At 38.8% G+C, this 27,301-nt stretch overlaps 1 protein-coding gene across 3 annotated transcripts in view; it reads right to left on the reverse strand.

Annotated features, from left to right (window-relative positions):
- Window positions 1-27,301, reverse strand: part of HSD17B12 (hydroxysteroid 17-beta dehydrogenase 12) — a 189,510-nt gene that overhangs the window by 106,604 nt on the left and 55,605 nt on the right. For all 3 annotated transcript variants that reach the window (XM_067749340.1, XM_067749339.1, XM_067749341.1), the window contains exon 2: window positions 5,132-5,178. In XM_067749340.1, the coding sequence (XP_067605441.1) occupies window positions 5,132-5,178 (47 nt within the window). The remainder of the gene's footprint in view (window positions 1-5,131; window positions 5,179-27,301) is intronic.

A 27,301-nucleotide genomic window follows, 5' to 3' on the forward strand; every position in this document is an offset into this window, starting at 1 on the left:
TCAAGTGCACACGGAACATTCTCCAGGATACATCACACCTTGGGTCACAAATCAAGCCTCAGTAAATTTAAGAAAATTGAAATCATATCAAGCATCTTTTCTGACCACAACGCTAGGAGATTAGAAATCAATTACAGGGAAAACAACTTAAAAAACACAAACACATGGCGGCTAAACAATACGTTACTAAATAGCCAAGAGATCACTGAAGAAAACAAAGAGGAAATCAAAAAATACCTAGAGACAAATGACAATGAAAACACAACGATCCAAAACCTATGGGATGCAGCAAAAGCAGTTCTAAGAGGGAAGTTTATAGCAATACAAGCCTACCTCAAGAATCAAGAAAAATCTCAAATAAACAATCTAACCTTACACCTAAAGGAAGTAGAGAAAGAACAAGCAAAACCCAAAGTTAGTAGAAGGAAAGAAATCATAAAGATCAGAGCAGAAATAAATGAAATAGAAACAAAGAAAACAATAGCAAAGCTCAGTAAAACTAAAAGCTGGTTCTTTGAGAAGATAAACAAAATTGATAAACCATTAGCCAGACTCATCAAGAAAAAGAGGGAGAGGACTCAAATCAATAAAATTAGAAATGAAAAAGGAGAAGTTACAATGGACACTGCAGAAATACGAAGCATCATAGGAGACTACTACAAGCAACTCTATGCCAATAAAATGGACAACCTGGAAGAAATGGACAAATTCTTAGAAAGGTATAACCTTCCAAGACTGAACCAGGAAGAAATAGAAAATATGAAGAGACCAGTCACAAGTAATGAAATTGAAACTGTGATTAAAAACCTTCCAACAAACAAAAGCCCAGGACCAGATGGCTTCACAGGTGAATTCTATCAAATAGTTAGAGAAAAGCTAATACCCATCTTTCTCAAACTCTTCCAAAAAATTGCAGAGGAAGGAATACTACCAAACTCATTCTATGAGGCCACCATCATCCTGATACCAAAACCAGACAAAGATACTACAAAAAAAGAAAATTACAGACCAATATCACTGATGAATATAGATGCAAAAATCCTCAACAAAACACTAGCAAACAGAATCCAACAACACATTAAAAGGATCATACACTACGATCAAGTGGGATTTATACCAGGGATGCAAGGATTCTTCAATATACACAAATCAATGTGATACACCATATTAACAAATTGAAGAATAAAACCCATATGATCATCTCAATAGATGCAGAAAAAGCTTTTGACAAAATTGAACACCCATTTATGATAAAAACTCTCCAGAAAGTGGGCATAGAGGGAACCTACCTCAACATAATAAAGGCCATATATGACAAACCCACAGCAAACATCATTCTCAATGGTGAAAAGCTGAAAGCATTTCCTCTAAGATCAGGAACAAGACAAGGATGTCCACTCTCGCCACTATTATTCAATATAGTTTTGGAAGTCCTAGCCACGGCAATCAGAGAAGAAAAAGAAAGAAAAGGAATACAAATTGTCACTGTTTGCAGATGACACGATACTATACATAGAGAATCTGAACGATGCCACCAGAAAACTATTAGAGCTAATCAATGAATCTGGTAAAGTTGCAGGATATAAAATGAATGCACAGAAGTCTCTTGCGTTCCTATACACTAATGATGAAAAATCTGAAAGCGAAATTAAGGAAACACTCCCATTTACCACTGCAACAAAAAGTATAAAATACCTAGGAATAAACCGACCTAGGGAGAAAAAAGACCTGTATGCAGAAAACTATAAGACACTAATGAAAGAAATTAAAGATGATATAAACAGATGGACAGATATACCATGTTCTTGGATTGGAAGAATCAATATTATGAAAATGACTATACTACCCAAATCAACCTACAGATTCAGTGCAATCCCTATCAAATCACCAGTGGCATTTTTTACAGAACTAGAACAAAAAAATCATAAATTCTGTATGGAGACACAAAAGACCCCAAATAGCCAAAGCAGTCTTGAGGGAAAAAAGCAGAGCTGGAGGAATCAGACTCCCTGACTTCAGACTATACTATAAAACTACAGTAATCAAGATAATATGGTACCAGCACAAAAACAAATATAGATCAATGGAACAGGATAGAAAGCCCAGAGACAAACCCATGCACCTATGATCAACTAATCTATGACAAAGGAGGCAAGGATATACAATGGAGAAAAGACAGTCTCTTCAGTAAGTGGTGCTGGGAAAACTGGACAGCTACATGTAAAAGAATGAAATTACAACACTCCCTAACACCATACACAAAAGTAAACCCCAAATGGATTAAAGACCTAAATGTAAGACTGGACACCATAAAACTCTTAGAGGAAAACACAGGAAGAACACTCTTTGACATAAATCACAGCAAGATCTTTTTTGATCCACCTCCTAGAGTAATGGAAATAAAAACAAAAATAAACAAATGGGACCTAATGAAACTTAAAAGCTTTTGCAAAGCAAAGGAAACTACAAACACGACGAAAAGACAACCCTCAGAATGGGAGGAAATGTTTGCAAACGAATCAACATACAAAGAATTAATCTCCAAAATATACAAACAGCTCATGCAGCTCAATATTAAAAAAACAAACAACCCAATCCAAAACTGGGCAGAAGACCTAAACAGACATTTCTCCAAAGAAGACATACAGATGGCCAGGAAGCACATGAAAAGCTGCTCAACATCACTAATTATTAGAGAAATGCAAATCAAAATACAATGAGGTATCACCTCACACCATCAGAAAACCTAGAAACAGCAAATGCTGGAGAGGGTGTGGAGAAAAGGGAACCCTCTTGCACTGTTGGTGGGAATGTAAACTGATACAGCCACTATGGATAAAAGCATGAAGGTTCCTTAAAAAACTAAAAATAGAATTACCCTATGACCCAGCAATCCCACTACTGGGCATATACCCAGAGAAAACCATAATTCAAAAAGACACATGCACCCCAATGTTCACTGCAGCACTGTTTACAATAGCCGGGTCATGGAAGCAACCTAAATGCCCATCGACAGATGAATGGATAAAGAAGATGTGGCACATAAATACAATGGAATATTACTCAGCCATAAAAAGGAACGAAATTGGGTCATTTGTAGAGACATGGATGGATCTAGCGACTGTCATACAGAGTGCAGCAAGTCAGAAAGAGACAAACAAATATCGTATATTAACGCATATTATGTGGAACCCAGAAAAGTGGTACAGATGAACAGGTGTGCAGGGCAGAAATAGAGACACAGATGTAGAGAACAAACGTATGGACACCAAGGGCGGGAAGCAGCGGGGCTGGTGGTGGTGGTGTGATGAATTGGGCAATTGGGATTGACATGTATACACTGACGTGGATAAAACTGATGACTAATAAGAACCTGCTGTATAAAAAATTAAATTAAATAAAATTCAAATTTTCAGAAAATTAACGTTTTTAAACCACCCTAGTAACAACTAATTTAGGCAAAAAACAGCAACACATGTTGGGTGGAAGATTGTTGGGAAATGAAATATCCATACAGTCTCAAAGTATCATCCCACAGATTATTAATTACAAAGGGGAAAAGGTACTTTTATAATGGAAAATTATGGTAGACAACATCTTAATAAATGATTTATTTTAACATAATCAATAAAGGAACAAATGGACTTCTTGTGGCTCCTGATAAGATAAACTCAAAAGAATACAGTATCACCTGTGTAGCATTCCTGCTAAAAAATACTTAACTTGAATATAATCATGAGGAAACAATCAGACAAACCCAAATTGAGAAATCTACAAAACAACTGGCCTAGGTTTTTAAAAAAATGCCACTGTTATAAAAGAAAAAAGAGAAAAAAAGGAGGGGCTAGGGAACTCTCCTAGTCAAGAGATATGACATTAAGAAGCAATGCATGGGGCTTCCCTGGTGGCGCAGTGGTTGTGAGTCCACCTGCCGATGCAGGGTACGTGGGTTCATGCCCCGGTCCAGGAGGATCCCACATGCCGCGGAGCAGCTGGGCCCGTGAGCCATGGCCGCTGGGCCTGCGCGTGCAGAGCCTGTGCTCCACAGCAGGAGAGGCCACAACAGTGAGAGGCCCACGTACCGCAAAAAAAAAAAAAAAAAAAAAGCAGCAATGCATAATCCTTAAATGGATTTTGGAACAAAAAAAGAAGCTCTATGAAATACATTAATGGGACAATTGGGAAACTTGTATATGGACTGTATATTGTATAACAGTATTGTGTCAAGTTAAACTTCCTATGTGTGACCACTGTACTGTGGTTACAACGGTGAATATTCTAGTTCTCTGAAGTTTCAAGCTGAAATATTTAGGAGTGAACTGTTACAATGTCTGTAACTCCCAAATAGTCCAGCCAAATTATAGTTAAATGTAGCAAAATGTTAACAGCTGGCGAATCCTTGTGAAAGGTGTATGGGTGTTCATTGTATACTCTTCCTGAAACTTTTCTGTAGTTTTTATACTCAAAATAAAAAGCTGGGAAAACAAAGGATTTTTTTTTTAAGCCTTTTTAAAGGACAAATGAGAGATTCAATGGATCTGTCAGGACCTTCATCACAATCGGGCAATATCAGAGGCTATTGGTGCCTCTGTGGAACTGGAAGGCAGGGAAGCTCTCCTTCACAGGAGAGCTTTGTACAGTGGTCTTCAAACTATCATGGTTTCCCTTCCTTCAATTACATTACAGAGAACTTGAATCTTTTGCCTGTGTCTGTCAATATCTGTCCATCCATCACAGTCCTTCTTGTGAAAATGATGCCATGGACTTGTTTGGAGATGTAACCACTCTCTAATAATCTGTCTACTTTTTGGAAAATAATCCAAAACAATTAACTTTAAAAACTGAGAACTGTCTATAGTTACACAATACAAAATAAAATTACACTAAAATTTTCACAACTCCAACTTTCCAGGATAAAAAGTTTGACACACATTTTGCACAAAAATTTGTTTTAAAGTTGTGTTTAAGCGAACATAGCATTTCTAACAAGATCGAAACAAAGTACATCTATTATATAATGTAACACTATATTTGTGCTTTTAACTTCAAAAATCAAAACTACTGTAAGAGATCATTCTATATCTGTTCTTATATTCTTATACCAAAAAGAAAAGTCTTGAAAATTACCTACCTCTTCTGCATATGATTTTCCAATTCCATCAGTACTACCCGTGACAACTGAGAAAAGAAAATAGTAACAGTTTAGTTTAAGAATTACAATGGAGAACTGATCACAGTTAGGACCCACCAATTAGACACAAGAAGACCTGTGTAATACAGTTGACCGTTGAACAACATGGGTTTGAACTGCAAGGGTCCACCTATACGCAGATATTTTTTCCAATAAATACATACTACAGTACTACACGATCCAAGGTTGGTTGAATCTACAGATGCAAAACCTCGGATGCAAGATCCAGATACTGAGAGCCAAATGTAAAGTTATACTTGAATTTCCAACTGTATGGAGGGTCTGTGCCCCTAACCCCCCCATGCTGTTCAATGGTCAATTGTACTTGATGTAAAAGATGGAGCAATTACCAGTGGCTCAAATTTAGGAATGAATATCCATGACAATGGCTAAAATTTAAAAGACTGCAATACCAAGTGTTGACAAGGATGTGGAGCAACTAGAACTCTCATACACTGCTGGTGGCACTGTAAATGGACACAGTCATTTTGGAAAAACGATTTTACATTATGTCCAGAAATAAATGTGTGCCTATCTATGACTTAACAATTTCCAAGAGGTAATAGGCATCATGTTACCAAAACAATGTCCATGGTAGCTTTATTTACGTATAGTTGGTAAACAAGCCCAAATAATAAACTACAAGAGAATAAGTAAATTAGGATATATTAACACAGTACGCAATGAGAAGCCCGCGCACTGCAAAGAAGAGTAGTCCCCGCTCGCCGCAACTAGAGAAAACCCGCACACAGCAACAAAGACCCAACACAGTCAAAAATAAATAAAATAAATTTTAAAAAAAATCCTGGATAGCTCAGAATATGCCAGGACTAGAGATTATAAAATTTGCCTAAGGGATATCAAACCTTCCTTTTCTAGATTCTCCAGTTTTTGGAGTTTGTAATGGGTACTGTTAGAGCACCAACCACATCCTCCCTTCCAGCACAGAGGTCTTCAGGCAATCCTCTTGCCAGGAGTGTTATCTGCTGTCAGCTCACAAGTGAGCATCTCCCAGGAACTGCCCTGAGCCAAAGGGAGCTGCCTTGCCCAAGGTTATAGCTCCTCCCCTGGGCAGTACACGTCTAATGACTGGTCCACACAAAGACCCAGCTCCCTTAAGCATCACTTAAGCATCTCTGAAGCACCATCCCAGGTTCAGAGCTTCCCGTGGGATCAGGTTTGACTCCTGCATCACAGTTTGACTTCTCCCTCTGCCCTACTCGGCTTCCTTTGCTTCCTCACAGGTGCTCTTCCTAAGAGCATCCCCCAAAACACCCCCCACATACACACATCTCACTGTCCAAGTTTATTTCCTGATGAACTACTGACAGCCTACAGTCAAGCTCCTTCTTTTTAAAGTGATTTTATTTATGTCTAATACATAACTTAGTCCAAAAAAGATAACAGTTACAAATTTTTAGGCCAAAAATACCAGGACTGGGGCTTCCCTGGTGGCACAGTGGTTGAGAGTCCGCCTGCCGATGCAGGGGACACGGGTTCATGCCTCGGTCCAGGAAGATCCCACATGCCGCGGAGAGGCTGGGCCCGTGAGCCATGGCCGCTGAGCCTGAACGTCCGGAGCCTGTGCTCCGCAACTGGAGAGGCCACAACAGTGAGAGGCCCGCGTACCGCAAAAAAAAAAAAAACCAAAAAAACAGGACTTTACCCCTATCCTTCTGCACCTTCCTATTCCTTCCCCAGAAGCAACCATTTTTATTGCTTTTAATTGTTTTTCCTTATCTTTACATGTTCTAAATCCTATGTTACACTGTAATTTCCTGATTCATCAATATATTACTTGACTCATTAGGGTTGATGAGAACTTTTACTCCCTTTATATTTTCCCCATCCTTCCAATGAAGTTATATCACAAGATTCTGTCACTTGTCAGTGTTTACCTTATTGTAATACTGCAACTCAATTATGATATTAACCACCCAGAGTTAGTACAGATCCCACAGGTGAAAGACATGGTCCCCAGCAAAACTGCCCACAATGCAGACACCAGCCACAAGCTCAGGGGTCCCTAGGCCACCAACACTTGTGACTACTTGACTGCAAAGTTCCCGGTTCCCATAACTCCTCAGGTTCAATAATTCACTAGAATGACTCACAGACATCAGGATAACTTACAGTTCATGATTACGGCTTTATAATAAAGGATACAAATCAGGACCAACCAAATGAATAAGCCACTTAGGGCAACGTCAAGGGTGGTCCCAAATGCAGAGCTTCCATGCCCTCTCTGAATCAGGGCAGGTCATCCCCCTACCCTCACCCAGCACATCAATGTGTTCACCCACTAGGAAGAATCTACATCAAGTTTAAGGGTCCAGAGTTTTCACTGGGTTTCATTACAAAGGCATGGCTGACTGAATCATTGGTCACAGGACTGAACTCAATCTCCAAACCTCCTCCCTTCCCTCACCAGAGGTTGGAGGGTTGAGTTGGTATCACAAGGCTCAAAGCTCCAATCTTCTAATCACATGGTTGGTGTTTCTGGCAGGACCAGCCCCCATCCTGAAGCTCTATACAGTCCCACCTTGAGTGATTTCATTAGTATAAACTATCAGAGCCCACCATAAATAACAAAGACACTCCTATCACTTAGGAAATTCCAAGGATCTAGATGCTCCCTCCCAGGAACAAAGGTCAGTCAAATTCTTTATTATACAACAATTACTGTGGCTAGAAAAATATATTATCCACTAGTGAACCAAACAGTATAGTAGAATTACATTCTCTTTCCTAATCAACGTTTTTGTTCTCCTGGAATTAAAATTGCCTTTTTATTGCATTTGCATAGTTTTCTTTTTAAAATTTCCCCCAGTCTCTAACAGCCTCTCGATATAATTTTCCACATGATCAACCCCATCAATTTGTTCCATTACTTTTTTTTCTTCCCCTTAAAGATCGCCTTCACAGAGCACTCCAGCTTTCATCCTCCAACCTGGAATACTCTGTGGCACAGCTATTGTTCTAGAACATAATCTTGGGAATTCCCTTAGACTGTCTCTCCTGGGTTGAAGCTCTTATTTTCTAGATCTTGTTCTATTCCCTCATTATGCAGCACATCTAGCTTCCCAAGAAAGGATGCATGAAGATACATTTTGTAAACATTTTAAAAGTAAATTTTAGATTTTAAAATAAGTTTTAGACTTACCAAAAAAAAAAAAAAAGTGAAGATAATACAGAGTATTCCCTATACTCCAAGCCAGTTTATCCTATTACTAACATCTTACATTAGTGTGGTAAATTTGTCACAATTAATGAACCAATTATGATACATTATTATTAACTAAAGTTCATATTTTTTCAGACTGTCTTGTTACTGAGTGTCCTTCTGTTGTAGGATGCCATCCAGAATATCATATTAAATTTGGTTATCACATCTCTTCATGTGACAGTTTGAAGCAAATTTTTTTTACATTTTTATATCTTTAAAAATAAAGTCTATTTCTAACTTCACAAATAGTTTAACTAGTGTGGACAAAGAATGTCACCTGCCATATCAGTAAAGAACGGATGTTGAGGCCATCAAGCCATAGCCACCCCCACGTGTGCACCCTGAGGGGGTTCAGGATGGAGAGAAACAGGATACTGGCCTTTTAGGGTGCATATCAAAGGAATGACTTCAATAAACGCAGTCTCTTGCATCTTCCCATATATGGAAAAGTGCTAAATTCATTAACTTGAGAAGTCTGGTTTTCTTTAATTAACAGCAATCTTTTGATTACTTGGTTTTGTTGCGAAAACTCCTATGTAACCTGGCTCCTCCCTTACCTCCCTCAGTGCTATTTGAGAGGCTGTCTCCTGGGCTTAAGTCCTCAGTATGTCCACCGAATAAAACATAAATTTCAACTTTTAGGTTGTGCATTTGTTTTTAAGTCGACACTAGGTATGGCATTCTAAACAGATCATTTTTAACAAAAAATTAAAAACAACTCTCCACTGCACCAGTATTGTTTAAAAAGAATGTTTCACCATTCTGATTTCAGACAATTTGCAAATGAACTTTTTGGTCACTGGGGCTTTTAGGATTGTTACTTAATCTTTAGGACTCTGTCCTGGTAACAGAGCTTGGGCTGGGTGCTCTTCCATTCATTGGTGCTGATGGGCCTGAAAATCCATGATCTTCAATTCTGGCAATTTTCTTATGTATTAATTCTTTGATAATTTCTTCACATTCTTCTCTAGAATTTCCATTAATCAGAGTTCAGACTGTAAGAGTTTCTCTATGAATCTTACTTTTCTTCTTGTTTACTTTCCTGGAAATTTCTTCACCTTTTATCTTCCAAATGTTCTACTGACTTTTTAAACTTAAGTTGCCAATTTTTTAATTTTGAAGAGCTCTTCTGTATTCTGATTGCTCTTTCTCTTTTTAAAGCAGCAGTTTACTCTTATCATAAATCCACTATCTTCTCTTATCTCTGAGGACATTAATTAGACTTTGTTTACATATTTACACTTTCTTCTACTCTTTTATTCTGTTTCCTCTAAGTTCCTTTTGATTGTTTTGGTCTCTCTCATCTTGGAGGCAATAACATGGCAATTAGTGTACACGGGTGGGATGACTATGCTGTGACCCCCACTACAGGGTAATCGATGGGCAAACCAGCTTTTTGATTAGGGAATCCACAAGTCAGTATCTGCATTTTCCCTAGGACCCTTCAGTATCTCTTAAGCATTTCCCAAATTCCAGTCTTCTGGCTGCTGGGTAGTTGGGCAGCTATTAGTCTGTAGACTTTTCACCTAACCCCTGTTCTCAGTCTCGTATCTCACCTCTGCCCTCTTCTGTGCCCAATTTTCTGGAGTCTCAAGCACATCTGGTTCAGTGCCCTTCCCCATCCCTGTCTTTTGAGGTACCTGATACTTGTAATTCCTGTGCTTTTCTGGGGTGCAGAGCAAACTTGCTTGCTTCCCAATGGTGGACCATCCATGAGCACTCAGGTGTCGGCTCAGTGAGGTAAGTTATCACTCTTCCAACTTCATTCGCTGTGACTGGGGATGAGGGATTTCAGAAGTTCCCTAGTTTCATCAAAATGGTGCTTTCTGTTCCTTATTCTCCTAATTATTAGAGAGGATTTCCAAGAGATAAAAGGCTAGAAATACTGTTACTTGGCTATTTTAAAACTGGAAGTCCCCCAAGGTCCCTCTTAAACATTTTAAAGTAGACTAAGTTGAGAATACTAAACACACTTCTCAAAAGATTTAGCTTTATGCTCCCAACAAGAACATTTTTTCCTATCATCTGCTATTAACTATCAAATTTAAATCAAACTAACACTTTTTAGAAACTATTATGTGTATGACTACAGAGAATACAATGATGTATAAAGACCCACTGTGGTTATTAGGTGTTCCATAAATCACCCATTTCACGGTTAAGACTTCAAATATTAAACAGAAATAATATGACTTTAAACTGTATAAATATTAAAATTTTTTAAATTGTATAAATATTAAAAATTTAGCCTCTGATCTTTTTAGATAGATTAAAATATCACTTTTCCATATTCTGATAATTCTCAAAACCAAATGCAGAACTGTATAGTTACACATAAGTCAGATACTGCCTCACAAGTATGTTTTTTTCCTGAGAAAATAGAAGAGTATAAAAATTATTTTTATGGGCATAAAGAAACAAAAAATAAAATTGGAAACCAAGAGCCTCCTTTATTCACCTCTGTAAGCACCACTGCAGTTCTATAATAGAGTCACGTACAATGGCCAGGCAATGGGGGATCAAGTATCATTTCCCCATCAAAGGAAATGACAAATTCTTTAGTTCTCTAAGTCATATGATAGGTAATATCTTTGAAATAATGTACAGACACAACCAAGTCATCTGTCAAACTTTACTCACTCATAAAAGTTTTACTTGATGCCAAAAATTAATAATAATAAATTTGTTTATTTAAGACAGGGAGGATGGGGACAAGGATTATCCTGCCTTTGCTTTTAAAGATATATTCTTTGCTTTAAAGCTACATACCTTCCAACAGTAGTAGCAGAGACAGCAGCTCACAGTTGGATAGAAAAAAAAAAAATCCTTGGGTCTTCCCTGGTGGCGCAGTGGTTAAGAATCCGCCTGCCAATGCAGGGGACATGGGTTTGAGCCCTGGTCCGGGAAGATCCCACATGCAGCGGAGCAACTAAGCCCGTGCGTCACAACTACTGAGCCTGCGTTCTAGAGCCCACAAGCCACAACTACTGAAGTTAATTAAAGCATACCTTAAATCAAAAGTCTTTTGGCAGTTGTTCTGGGGCATTGGGGAAATACAGGGAAGAGGTTACTATTTTTTACTCTTCTTACTGTTGGTATTTTTTAACCGTGTGCTTGTATTGCCTTTCCAAAAACAGAAGTCCTTTCCTACCAGCAATAGAAAGATGGTGTAAACTGATCCAGCAGGTTCTTCGTCTATTCCAGTTTTCCAAAAATCAGTGTAGCACTGCTTAAGTCAGTGTTTCCTAAGGTCACCTAATACATTCTTAAAACTGATTTTTAAAGAATTAAATTTAATAGAAATCTTAATTACTGGATTACTATTTACTTAACTACTTGAGTATTGTAAAAGACTACCGGTTTCAATAAATATAGATTAGTGTAAAATATGTATGTAAAAAAACCATTAACATTTTAAAATATTCATCAATGCAGTACCTAAGATCATTTCTTGGTAGGTCTTTTGAGAAACACGATCTAAGCACTATCACCCTGATATACCTACCACCTTGCAATGAAAACCAAATGAAACAAACACCAGCTTCCAAATCATCCAAATTAGAAATACTACTTGTTTTTTGCATTTTCTTAAGATGAAAAAATTAAGCACTCATAGCCACACCGAAAGATGATGCAATGTGCAAAAACCATCCTGGGGACCCATCCTTCTCATGTTATGTACACACACGGGCCAGAGCCTGCTGTCTTCCTCAGTACCCATCCTTCCCTTCCTTCTTTGCAGCAATCGTGGCCTGGAACACAATCTCCCTAGCAGCTAGGTGTGGCCATGGGATTAAATCTTGAAAATAAGATGCAGTGTGGTGAGGGACTTTGAGAAAGGCTGCTTAAAGGAGTGACTCAGCAGGGAGAGGCCCCTTTCTGCCCATCGTCTAGCCAATTCAAAAAATGATGGCTGTAGCTCCAGCAGTCTTGAATCAGGAAGTAACCTTGAGGGTAGAAGCCATGGGCTAAGATGAAGGAACATACTCAAGGTTTTTCATGAGTCCATGGAATTTCTATGCCAGGTTTTTTTCCCAACCAATCAGTTCTTTTTTTATTAACTGCTTACCACAGAGAATTAAACATACACAAAAAGTGGGAATTCCCTGGCAGTCCAGTGGTTAGGACTCCGAGCTTCCACTGCAGGGGACGCAGGTTTGATCCCTCCTTGGGAAACTAAGATCCTGCATGCTGCGAGGAGTAGCCAAAAAAAAAAAAAAAAAACCAACATACACAAAAAGCCTGTCTGGTCTTCTTTAAACTGGGTGAAAAATAAATAAACTTCTATATTGTTAAAGTGACTATTACAGGGCCAGAAAAGCAAGAGTAAGCTGTCAGTAAATTGTTAAAACAAAATATTTAATATTGATAAAATAAATTTTCACATCTTGAGGTATAGGGAAGCCATTCTGGCTTATATATGAGTTAACTTGAATTTTATTTTAACTGAAACAGCCTGTTTGTGGCCTATCAAACACACACTGTACATCTGCTTTAATTATTAAAGAAAAGGGCGCATTGATGAGAAGTAAAGAACATCCACGTTAAAAATAAAGATTAACTGTCTCCCTTCCTGGGACGCCAGTGCTGGTACTCCTTTGATGATAAGACTCCCTTCGCCAAGGCCATACTGATTCACCGTGTACATGCTGGTCGTTTTTTTGGAAACCTTGAAGAAATGTATCCCTGAGTTGTTTAATGTTCTCTCTTCCGACAAGATATAAAACCATACTGAAAACCAGGCTTCTCAGGAGCAGTTTCTCAAGAGTTATCTGAAGGCTGTTTCCCCAGCTATAGTTCTCCAGTTCAAATAGAACACTTTTTCTAGTCTCATTACTGATTGTTTATTATTTTCATCGACACTATTCACATCATTATAAGACTATTTGCTCAAAGTACTTCATTGATATTATCCAGTTAATTCTCACAACAGCTCTCACCCTAGTCTAAGCTATCATCCCAACACACAAGGACTTGTGCAATGACCCCTTCAGTTCCTTCCCGCTTGATTCATGCAATACACAGCTAAGAATTATCTTTCTCAAACACCATTTTTATGATCTCATTCTTCTGTCAAGAAGCAACAATATTTCCCTATTGCTAATTATATAAAACCTGGAACACAAATCTAGTCACATCTCCCCATTGCCACCACCTGGGGCTACCAGCATTCATCTCCCACAAGAACTACTGCAACAGCCTTCTAACTACTTCACCTGCTCCCTCTTTTTTTTAAATTTATTTATTTATTTTTATTTTGGCTGCATTAGGTCTCTGTTGCTGTGCATGGGTTTTTCTCTAGTTGCGGCAAGCGGGGCGCTACTCTTCATTGCGGCGCACGGGCTTCTCATTGGGTGGCTTCTCTTGCTGCAGAGCACGGGCTCTAGGCACGCAGGCTTCAGTAGTTGTGGCTCGCGGGCTCTAGAGCGCAGGCTCAGTAGTTGTGGCACATGGGCTTAGTGGCTCCGTGGCATGTGGGATCTTCCCCGAGCAGGGCTTAAACCTGTGTCCCCTGCATTGGCAGGCGGATTCTTAACCACTGCAAGACCAGGGAAGCCCCTTGCTCCCTTTCTTATTCCTCTCCAACTCATTCTCCGCACTGCAGCCAAAGTGATCACTCCATTGGGCAGATGTGACATCACTTCCCTGCCAAAAATCTGTCAGTCATTTCCCACTGCCCTTATTCTTTACAAGGTCTTCCATGAGCTGACCTCACCTCTCATCACTTTCCCCCTACCACCCGCTGCCCTAGTCATGCTGAATTTTTTCCAGTTCCTACAAGGTAACATGCTCTCTTTTCACAAATGTTGTTCCCTCTACTCCCAATTTCACATCCCCCACTTTCTCTCTCCCATCCTTGACATCTTCACTTGAACATCTCCTCTCCCTTAAGCTTTCCTTGACCTCTAGACTAGCAGGCTCTCATAGCTCACTGGCCCCATGGTACTCTGTACCTCCCCTGCATGACATTCATCATATAGGTTTCCATAAGGGTCTGGGTCACCACAGTCTAAGTGCTAGCGCGGTGCCTGGCAAAAAGAAGAAGATGAATGAGGTTTTGTGAGATGAGTGAATGAATAAAAGGAGATTATGAATGGAAAACTAGCCTCTTGTGACACTCCCCACTGCTTTACCCACTTTTTTAGAAATAACACCCAATCACCTACTGTACACAACCCCACCTACTCTTCAGCCCCTCTCAACATCAAGAATCAGTGATCGAAAATAATTTAAGAAATTTCAGAAGTTTAACTTAGTTTATGATGAATCTACAGATACACATTTTCAAAGGACAGTTCTCTGTTCTTGTCATTAAGATTGGCTTCTTCAATTAACACTCGGTGTTCTCAGATTCCACTTTGCCATGGAGCAAGTGGATAACTTAAGGTAGTTTTCAACAATACACAGAAAAAAGCTACAGGTATTGCCCATGCATAACCCAGTGGCCTCAGGTATTACCCACAACCCTATGGGTTGTGAGAGTAATTTATGACAGCCAGGGCCAGAACTGAGGTAGAGGAAGGAGAGAAGGGAGGGGGGAAAAAGGAGATTCAAAAAGGCTTATGTTTTCATATATAAATATAACACCAGAAACCAAATTTGCAAGCCTTTGAGAAGATGGAAACTGACAACTATAAAGAATATCCCAACTTGGCATCCAGAAGTGTCTAGCTTGTTACAGATTATATAAAATACTGGCAACTGACCAGGGCTCAGCTTCCAGATTTTATAAAGTCAACAAAAATGCTTCTGTTTGTATAGGTTAAAAATATTCTACTCTTTTTGTCCTCAACTTGCTAGGAACAGACATTTTTAGTAAGAACCCAATCAACCTTATCAAAATCAAACATCAAAAATAGACTAGAGGAACACTGGAAGCACACATGCTATTTTTAGCTCTTCTCTCTATTCTCTGCCACTACCCACCAAATTCTGACTGCAGAGCCCATGCATGAGAGCTTAAGTTATTCCAAGCAGGTTCCTTCTCCTGACCCACCCCTCCCCACCCCTCCCCCAACACCTGAATGCTGAAAACACTCGATTGATTAAAGATTAATACTGCCGCAAACCACGACAGCTGCCGTTCCTCTGAGTGCTTTTGCTGGGTGGCGAGAATAGAAAATGACAGAGAGCTTGCATCAGTATTCCTCTTCGGGATCTATTACAGGGAAAGAAAATTGCTATTTCAATCCCCTTTTGTTGCTAAAAATAGCAGTCCCAATTGATTCAGGCAAACAGGGAACAGGCTTAGCCAGGCTGAATTTAGAAACCACTGAAGTCCTAACAGCAAATGCTAAAGTAGTCTAACACATGGCAGCTCATATTTAACAAAGAACAAAGAAGAGAGGCATGCAGCCTGCAAGTTAATAAAACGGCAGCAACTTCCTGCATTTTTATTAAAGAGAAGCAGTGAAAGTGATGCAAAATAAAGACAACTACAACTTGTTCTCATCATATTTTATTAAAGAATTTTTATAGGAAAAACCATCAGATTATGCATCCACCTTGATACTGTGGGCATTTCCCACAACTTCACGGTTTGGGGAAGTACACACCTCTTCTCAAGTACAGTATACTACTATGGAAAGAAAAGGGTCAGTTTACAAACATGCTATCCCAGTACTGCATAGGCCCCTCTCCCACTACGTCCTCTTGGGTTCCCTACTGAACAGCTCTCTCTCTCTCTTAACCTTCCCTCCTTTTCCCTTGACCCAACCAAATGGGGCAGCCAGTTATAATCTGCCACTTCAAAAACTAACGAACAAAAGCAAAACAGAACAAGACAACATTCAAAGCACCCAGAGGTTCAGAACAGAGAAAAGGAAGAAACTGCAAAAAGTAGGACCCACTTAAGGCAGCTAATCCCCTGGGCCCACTTCCAGGCAAGGCCGAGTAATAACATTCTGGCAGCACCAAAACCCAAAAATATCTTCTGCCTGATTCTTTCACTTTACTTGGTTAACTGAAAACCTTGGCAGATAATGATTCATTTCAGTGAATGCCACATCCTCTTTAAAATGCAAACCCTTGCACAAGAATTAAAAGGTTATCAATCCTTCTGCCTCTGCCTGATTTAGTGGATTCAAACTGCTTTGTGGCTTCCTTTGGGAATACCCAAAATGTGAGGGTAACACACAAGGGGCCTCCTGAGAGTAGGAATTCTGACTGGGAACAAAGAGGTTACTACTTCTGGATCACAGGCCTACTAAGACCCCACAGAGGAAAGCCTTTATTTAGGCTTTTGCCATTTAAGCACAAAGGGAGCATGTAAAGTGGTTAAGAACATGGGTGGTAAAATCAGACCAGCAAGGTTCCAAGTCCAGGTTCAAATGCAAACTCTGCCAACTATCAGGAGCTACTTAACCTCTACTGTCTCAGTTTCTTTATCTATAAAGTGAAGACAACACCATCTGTCCCATAGAGGTACTGTAAAGACTCAATAAAATAATGTTAATAATAGTACTCACCATACTGGATTGCTTGAGAATTAAAGAGCATAATGTATACAATGTACTTAGCATGGAACTTATCATATTATAAATTCTCAACAAATATTAGCAATAGGTGAGGAATATTAGGAAGTGGAAGGGGTACAGAAAGGAAAATTAAGAAGCTACTAAAAGTACATCAAAAGTATATGCAACGAAAGAAAAAAATAGGTAGGTTGGACCTCATCAAAACTAAATTTGTGGGCTTCCCTGGTGGCGCAGTGGTTGAGAGTCCGCCTGCCAAGGCAGGGGACGCAGGTTTGCGCCCCGGTCCAGGAGGATCCCACGTGCTGCGGAGCGGCTGGGCCCATGGGCCATGGCCGCTGGGCCTGCGTGTCCGGAGCCTGTGCTCCGTGGCAGGGGAGGCCACAACAGTGAGGGGTCCGCATACCGCAAAAAAAAAAACAAAAAAAAACATACATTTGTTTGTACATCAAAGGACAATATCAAGAGAGTGAAAAGACAAACCAAAGAATGGGAGAAAATATTTGCAAATCATATATCTAATAAGGGACCAATACCCAAAATATATAAAGAATTCCTACAACTCAACAACAAAAAGACAACCCAATATTAAAATGGTCAAGACCTGCATAGATATTTATCCAAAAAAGATATACAAGTGGCTAACAAGCACATGAAAAAATGTTCAACATCATTAGGAAAACACAAGTTAAAACTACAATGACAAACTAGTTTGGCCACAATTTTTTTTAAAAAGAAAATGGAAAACAGCAAGTGTTGGTCAGGACGTACAGAAAGTTGAGTCCTTGGGGACTTCCCTGGTGGTGCAGTGATTAAGAATCCGCCTGACAATGCAGGGGACACAGGTTCGATTCCTGGTCAGGGAAGATCCCACATGTCGCAGAGCAACTAAGCCCATGTGTCACAACTACTGAGCCTGCACTCTAGAGCCTGAGAGCCACAACTACTGAGCCTGAAAGCCACAAGTACTGAAGCCCGCATGCCTAGAGCCCATGCTCTGCAAAAACAGAAGCCACCACAATGAGAAGCCCGCACACCACAATGAAGAGTAGCCCCCGCTCTCCACAGCTAGAGAAAGCCCGCGCACAGCAACAAACACCCAACACAGCCAGAAAGAAAGAAAGAAAGAAAGGAAGAAAGGAAGGAAGAAAGAAAGGAAGAAAGAAAGGAAGAAAGAAAGGAAGAAAGAAAGGAAGAAAGAAAGAAAGAAAGAAAGAAAGAAAGAAAGAAAGAAAGAAAGAAAGAAAGAAAGAAAAAGATCTAGCAGTAATTTTCTCTGCGTGATAGTGAAATTATGCAATTAAAAAAAAGAAAAGAAAGAAAGTGGAGTCCTTCTACATTGCTGGTAGGAAAGCCAGATGGTACAGCCACTGGGGAAAAACCATTTAGTGGCTCCTCAAAAAGATAAACGCAGAGTTACCATGTGACCCATTAATTCCATTCCTAGGTATATACTCAAAAGAATTGAAAACCGCATTCAAACAAAAACTTGTACATTAATAGCCCAAAAGTTGAAACAACCCAAATGTCCATCAACTGATGAATGGATATACAAAATGTGGCATACCCATACAATGGAACATTACTCAGCCATAAAAAGGAATGAAGTACTGGCACATGTTACAATGTGGATGAACCTTAGGTATAAACACTCTAAGTGAAAGAAGCCAGATACAAAAGATCACACACTGTATGATCCCATTTACATGAAACATCCAGCATAGTAAATCCACAGAGAAGAAAGATTAGTGGTTGCCAGGAGCTGGGGAAAGAGGGATAAAGAGTGACTGCTTACTTGGTATGGTGTTTCCTTTTAGGGTGAGAAAAATGTGTTGGCACTAGATAGAAGTAATGGTTGCACAACACTGTGAATGTCCTAAATTCCATCGAACTGTGTACTTTAAAATGGTTAATGGTTAATTTTCTGTTATGAGAATTTTGCCTCAATTTTTAAAAGTCTCTTTTTAAAAAAGTTAGTAAAGATTAGCTTTTCACCAAGGGCTAGACCAAGAAAAGAAAAGAAATTGCTATTTCTCTTGCCCTATGGTCCCCTGAATTCAGGAAGTAAGATTTCCATTAACACATCATTCAATTTACAAAACAGAATGCAGAGGAACCTACATTTGGATTGCTCCCATGGGTAGAACAGCCCTTTTACATGTATCTAAATTTATGGAGGACCTACTCTGTGCCAAACACGGTAGCAAGCACTTTACAGATAATTGTCCCAACACTCAATTAGTAGCTACCCCAGCAACTATGCGAGAGTTATAGATAATAAGATCTTATTATAATATCTAATTTTTATTTTGGGGGCCACACCATGCAGCTTGCGGGATCTTAGCTCCCCAATCAGAGACTGAACCCGGGCCCCAGCAGTGAAAGCACCAAGTCCCAAGCGCTGAAGTGCCAGGGAATTCCCAATATCTAATTTTATAAATAAAGTAACCATCTCAGAAAGATTAAGTGACTTGTCAATGGTCACATCATCCTAAATCTGATCCCCAGAACATGAACCCACTATGCAATAGAACACTGACTTACAAACTTGAAAGTGCCTAAACAGTCACATTTAGCAAGGATGCATGGTGCATACATAACTACTCCAAAGAGTTCCTTGCTCATTCATCTGATGATGCAGAATCCAACTTTATTTTTCATTATTCCTTTACCAGCCTCTTAACCCCAGCCAATTTGTCTGGTGTTTCCCAAATATAACATGCCAGGGAATGGGCCCCATGTTGTGCTCAATACTGAGAAGGACGTTTCTCTTTACTCTCTACCCCCGTTACCTTCCAGTAATCTGAACCTCTAAACTTTACAGACAACAACAATCATTAAGTCCAGCTGATTTAATCACATCCTAGCCTCTAGGATGTCAAAGCCTGACTAACCTGTTATTCGAAGCTAAATACTGTTCACAAGTTCAAAATAACTGGAAGCAAAGAAACAGAACTGAAGTTCTCTTTTTATCTAGTTCTAATCCTAATGGTTAATTAGATCATGAGGGACTCCCCTGGTGGTGCAGTGGTTAAGAATCTGCCTGCCAATGCAGGGGACATGGGTTTGAGCCCTGGTCTGGGAAGATCCCACATGCCATGGAGCAACTAAGCCCGTGCGCCACAACTACTGCGCCTGCGCTCCAGAGCCTGCGAGCCACAACTACTGAGCCCGCGTGCCACAACTACTGAAGCCCACGCGCCTAGAGCCCGTGCTCTGCAACAAGAGAAGCCACTGCAATAAGAAGCCCACGCACCACAAGGAAGAGTAGCCCCCGCTCATGGCAACTAGAGAAAGCCAACACGCAGCAACGAAGACCCAACACTGCCAAAAATATAAATAAATAAATTTTTAAAAAATTAGATCATGAAATAAGGCAAGGAAGGGAATTCCCTGGCAGTCCAATGGTTAGGACTCTGCGCTTTCACTGTGGCCAGCCCGGGTTCAATCCTGGTCAGGAACTAACATCCCACAGGCCGCACAGTGCGGCCAAAGAAATAAGGCAAAGAAAAAGAATGAGTTGATGGCATAGTTACAAGATTCTTATCTCTGATATGTTACGTAATCCTGGCTCCATTTTCTTCTTCACGTGGAGTAGGTAACATTCAAATGACAATTGTCCAGTCTATGTAATTGTTTTATATTCAACATAAACCATAACATTCCCTCTAAGCCTATGTAAGAAATTTACATCTCATAAATGCCTACAGGCTTGAAGTTACTTCAACAAGTCCAAACTGGAACAGTCCTTTAGCTGAAAACAAGAAATAATTAGTTCTTGACATATCTTATGATTATATGCATTTAACTGGAAGAGTGATAACTAAATCAAACATTTCCTTAGCTAATAAACAGTACGAAAACACACTAGTAGGACAACAGTGTCTATTACATGAGTGTCCTTGAAATATATAATTCAGGCCTAATAAAAGTGGAAGAGTTATAATGAGATCTACTTGGGAATTCCAATAATTAACTTCTTCTGAATGGTCTGAATTTATACACACCAAAGTAGATACAGATATAGATATATAGATATATATGGAGGGTCTAGTGTAGATTATTTGGTTTATTTCAACCAAACTCATCCAGCTTAAGCTCTTAACAATATTCTTCAGATAAGAAGTGGGTAAATTCCTCCAACAAAGAGACACCGGATTTTAGCCACTTTGACAAATAAGTCCCTCCCAACTAAAAAGCTATTCTGCTTTCAACTAGGTTTATCACAGTAACATTGCAATAAAGTCATATTTTAAGCCAGAGTTTCCTAGTAAATAATTTCTTTTTCAAGGATCAAATACTTCCCTAGCCTAAACGTTCATGCTTCGGCCAAAGAAGCCTCACCACATCCGTAGGTACTTTACACCTAGAAGAAATCGAATTCGTTCTGACTCAGGCCTGGTCAAGAACTTCAAAACATTGTCCAGCAACTATACTTCAATAAAAAATAAAATAAAAAAGAACTTCAAAACAGCTTCCCCAATAAACAATTTATGATATATATCTTGAAGATTGGCTAGTAACAACAAATTTGAGGAAGGAAATGAAGAATCTAATCTATTCTCTCCAATAGTTTTTTTTTTCTTATCCCTGAAAAGCCAAAACCATGGAAGCACGGAAGCACAGTTCTCTCCTATCAGACAACATCTAGCTGAATCCTCTGTACTTTTTAAGAAAACCCAAGACTGCCAATGAAATTATGCTAAGCAACTTAACGACTATCACACTTTTCAAAATGAACACTCAGTGAGATACATTTTCAACCTAATCTTTTTAAAGGAGCTTCATATAACCCAACACCATGTTTCTCAGTTACAGAGATCATATTCTATTGATATATTAAAAAGGGGTGAGTTGACTAGCAGTCAGGAAACCTTGGTTCTAGCCCTGGTTCTGCTAGCTCAGTGAACCTTGACCACTAATTAACATTTCTGAGCCTCAGTTTCAGCATCTTTTTAAGTGTAGTCACATATTAAATGAATAGCCAAGACCCTATGGTTCCATGGCTATGATGAATACAAAGTCATGGTCATGACTTCTTTCTCACCTTTAATTATTGAAACAAACACACATCCACAAGTGTTAGAAACAGTACACGTCAAGTCAGACCTATGATTTATGATAATAAAATAGACCTACAGCTAGCTCATCTTTAGAAAGTCAAGAAAGAAAGAACATGAGTAACTGAATCAAAAACTCTTTTAACTGTTTTCAACTTTTCTTCCAAAAAAAGTTAACAAGAAAGGTAGAAAACTTGAGGCTTGTTTTATAACTTTATTTCACCTGTGAACCACTGGTGTTCTGGAGGTGGTAAAGATCAGTGAAATGATTTTCTGCTTGTTGCTTGAAGCCTGCTTTATTCAAGTTCATGGATAAGTCCTCGCTCAGATGCAGTGGTTAGGTAGCAAGCACAGCTGTCTGGGAGCATTATGGACCCAAAGGACACATACTCTCCTCTCTTCAAGAAGCTACCTCCTTCAAACATTAATTCTAACAAAAGGCTGATCTAAAATGCAATCTTATATACTTTTCAGCAGTCCCATTTATTTACTTATACGTCTTCTTATTCCACAAAGGAACTGTGGCAGCTCACTGGGCTCTAGTAAAAGTTCCACAACTTTTTCGAATGTAAATTATTTAACAAAGTCTCACAGTCTGAACTAGAGCTGAAAAAGAGAAACAGTAAGGTATCTGATGCCTGATGTTCAAGTTATGTTGTTTACTGACCTATTCACCTACCTTACAGGTATGCTGGAAAGATTAATACCATCTATTTAATGTTTTGAAAACATCTTCAATTCCTCACAAGATTAGGATGCCTCACTGCTCAACTCATAAATTTCAGTGTTCTACTAGAGTCTAGTAGATGTACAGTAGCCCTTAATTGTACAGTTTTTCTTAATTGGTCATTGATCCTTAAGAAACAAGAGCATCTGAAGCAATTCTTTAAATGTCATGCCTTTCCATGCCATCTGCTGGCCCTTACTAACTTAACGCTCTATTGCCTTTCCTTTTTAGTTTTTCAGAATGAACATGACCTTTAAGATGCTGGTGTACCGCAGCATTGTTTGCAATAGCAAAATCGAAACCATTCAACAATAAGGGACCACTAAATAAATTACACAGAATATATAATTAAGAATATATATACTGTATATGGATATAGTCGATATACAGTATATAATTATGGTATATATAGTAATACATAGTATATCCATACACATGTATACTACATATACTATATATAATACCTATATTATATATGATAGTATGTCAATACAATAGAAACACAATGCAGCCATCAAAAATTATAGCACCAAAGAACAGCTACTGGCAGTGAAAGGTGTCCATGATATATTGCTAAGTGAAGACAAATTGGAGAAAAACCATGAGGAACAAAATTGACTATATTTGTTTTAACGACATTTATTTCTCCTAAAGATCCTTAGTTGGAATTTCTAATGACCATTATCTAATGATGAGTCAAAAGAAGCTTATGAAAAACCTAGCTTATAAACAAGCCAATTCCCAGATGCAATAGTAGGAATGACAAGTACGATTGCTATCTTTTATATAAAAAAAGATTTACACATACACATGTATGTGTATGTTTGTGTGTACGTTGGAAAAAGTCTAAAAGGTCATACATAGACCAAGAAGTTGATGGTAGTTACCTCTAGGTAGAGGACTGTAAGTAATTTTTATTTTCTTCTCTTTACTTAGCTGCATTTTCTACTTTTTCTATAATAATTAAATGTATTTCTTACATAATTTTTTTAAAGTTTAAAATTCAAATAAAATTATATTCTGTAAGTGCTAACTTAAACTGAATTACACTATGGAAGTCCCTATGTGGTTATTGCCTCAGTGAGATGGTCTGTTCTAGAAATGAAACAAAATAAAGAGCTGAACCTATTCTACCACTCCTGGAGAAGTGGACAGCCATGTCCACTGTACTCTCACTGCTTCAATCCATCTCTCCTGACCTGAGACCCAGAGGTATAGTGGGGAAAACAAAAGAGAAACAGGACTGATCAAAGGCCAAAAAGGATAAGAGGGTATTGAGAGGGGAATTTTGTGGGTTTTCTACTGTTTTACCATAATACCAAGTGCTTGGAGAAAGGCAGTTGTAAAATTCAGCATTAAGAGATGATGGTTTACTCTATGTGGGCAATTTATAGCAACAAAGTGCCTTATAATCCTGAGTTACTTTTCTAGCAAGTTAAAGATTCAAACAGACTCAAAGTTCCCACAAAGTTGTCTCTAAACTGGATCTTCCCTGGAGCCATCTACTCAGCTTTCATTTAAAGACAACAGAGCCAAAATAAAAAAAATAAATAAAGATAACAGAGCCACTTTTAGTGAGCCAGCTGATAACATATAACATAAGAATAATTAAGGAAATAGTGAGGACTGCTGCAATATTTTACATTGAATTTGTTCCCTCTTGGCCTTTAAATAGGCTACGGTCTTCTCTGCATGTGCTACCTGACTACACAATTGTCACCTTCACTGAGAATAAACATGACATTGTATCATGACCGAGTCCTCCATGCAATGTATATATAAGTAAGTTTACCCTTTAGGTAATAACTGTGGTCTCATATTTATATACTGTATAAATAAAATCTGTTCTTTGAATTATTATGTAAAGCAAACTCCCCAATTAACTTAATAGAAGCCTTAAGGGTCTTTTTGGAATGTAAACATCCCGTCCTACTTTAGCTATTTTTGTAAATTTATATTCTCTTACACCAGGTTTCCTTAAGAGTGGACCACACCTGTATGCTGATGGATTGGCAGCTTCTAATTTGGGACAGAATGTATACAAGAAACCAGATGGAAATTTTAATAGACAGGCCATGTCATAACATTTGTTCTATAAGAGCTATTCAGATACTACCTAAATGTGCTTAATCTTGGAAACTCAGTCCTTTAGAAGGCCAACACTGAAGCTGCAAAAGTCCTTTTTCATTTAATTCAAGAGATAACCAAGAGAAAAACAAACAAAAAAGATACTCTCTCTATGAGCAAAGGATTCTAATGGTACCTGATGAGGAAAGTATATGCTTGAGGCTTACTTGTGGGAAGACTATCTGTGAAGTATAAGAGTTCTGGACCAAATCACATCTACTGGTAAGCCGAGTGGTAGAGGTCAGGGATAGGAGTGTTTGTATGAGCCATCTCAGGCCCAACTCAGGCCCTTGATTTCTCCTTCCTTCCTTTGCTCAGGATTTAGGGATGCAACCTACTTACATTCCATTAGCATTACTCTCACCTACTTGATCCTCTGGACTAGAGAATGAGATGCTATCTCTCTGGCTGCCGCTTTCCTTGTTCTCGAAGACAAATAACCCTGATCCAAGCTACTCAACTACCTCAATGCACCTGTCTATAAAATGGCAATAGCAATAGTACTTAACTCAGAGACTAGGATATGAATATGGATATCAAATCCTTACAACAGTTCCTGGCACATAATTAGCATTATATGTGCTAATTATATGTGTCAGCCATTATGTTTCATTATTATTACTGTTTAGAACAATGTTTGACATAAAAGCACTATATACTAGTATCATTATTAGTGTTTGAAGTATCTGATTGCTAATTGTTATATAAAGCAAGAATAATAACATTAACACAGAAGATTTTTTTAATTTAGAAAACTTACAAAAATCTTACATTCATGGTTCCTGACTACTTGATGACTAACACAGAAAGTCCATTTTGGGGACGGCCCTCCATCCTTCCTTACATTTATTGTGTATTTTCTCTTAGCCTTCATTTACTAAAACTCTACTGTTCTCTTATGACCTAATTAAATGGGCCTTCCTTTATGAAGCTTTTTCTGAAGTCCACCTCCTAGTACACCAATAACTTACATTTTTATTTTATTTTGCCTCTCTCCCTAGTTAGAATAAAAGCTTTAGGAGGGTAGGGACTGTTATATTTTACTTATTGATGAATCCCTGTGCCTAGAATAGGAGCTGGCATATAGATTTTCAATAAACATTACTGAATGATTAATATTCAATCTGGCCTGCCCTAGACCTCTTATTAGATAAATAAATACCTATCTATTTAAGCCACCAGAGTCAGGTATTCTGTTATTTATAGCTGAATACAATCCTGACTGTTAGAGCACTATAGAATACTCATCAAATATTCGTTATTATCCCTGTTATTGCTATTACTGTTATTATAAATTAACTAGCATTTATTATGTGCTTACTAGGTTCTAGGCATGATGGTCTATATCCTTAGCATATTGCTAAATAAGCACCATCTTTTCTTTTCTTTTCTTTTTTTTGTGGTACGCGGGCCTCTCACTGTTGTGGCCTCTCCCATTGCGGGACACAAGCTCCGGACGTGCAGGCTCAGCGGCCATGGCTCATGGGCCTAGCCGCTCCGTGGCACCTGGGATCTTCCCGGTCCGGGGCACGAACCCATGTCCCCTGCCTCAGCAGGCGGACTCTCAACCACTGCGCCACCAGGGAAGCCCAAGCACCATCCTTTTTAACGTTTACAGTCAGTAGCTTCAAGGTACATACCAATTTTGTAGATGAAGAAACTGAGGCTCGGAGAAGCTAAATAATTTGCCCAAGGTAACAGAACTAGGAGATGACAAGCACAAGTTGAAAACCCAAATTTCTGGCTCCTGTGCCTACACTCTTCCCCAGTAAACTATACAACCATGTCTGTGAAATATCCACATATAGCTTCTCTCTTTAAAATAACTATAAACTCTACAAGTCAGGAAGCCTGTTTTCCAAGCCTTGGTATCTACCAGAGCAATTAATGTGTTAGGACCTGAAGTATCTACTCAGTGAACATTTATTAGAGAGATGGGCAAGTGAATACCACGCCCACTTTGGAAATCTAAACTTTTATAAAAATGAGACGTGAGTATACTTTGTTTAAAAAAAAAAAAAGAATTTACTATATTTATGAGCTGCCCCTTGCTTTCTCTTGATTGCAGGGACTCTCCTGTTGTGGCTGTATCTGCCACTCAACCATCCAGAATAAAAGAAGGGCCTCCTAACAAATGATTGGTGTTGTATGTATTTAGAGATAATGATGGACTTATTTTCAACACAAACCAATAGGCTTTCTGCCACATATAGTAACCCCTAGGCCCTTACGCAGCTATCGCTCATGCAAAATAATGCCAGTCCCTAGTTGGGTGAGACAAGTAAGTAAACACACACACACACACTGCATACAAATACATACATAAAATAACATATCTGGAGAAGGCAGCCAAAAACTGAATGGGCCCATGAAGAGAGAGCCTCCAATGCACACGTTCCTCTTTTCCTTGCCTACAGTTCAGTAATCTATAACAGTTTTCCCGTAATAGATAATAAGCAGAGATGCGTGAGCAGCTGCAGAGAGATGAATGAACTG

This window comes from Pseudorca crassidens, chromosome 9, assembly GCF_039906515.1.
Source record: "Pseudorca crassidens isolate mPseCra1 chromosome 9, mPseCra1.hap1, whole genome shotgun sequence".
In the NCBI taxonomy this organism is placed as follows: Eukaryota; Metazoa; Chordata; class Mammalia; order Artiodactyla; family Delphinidae; genus Pseudorca; species Pseudorca crassidens.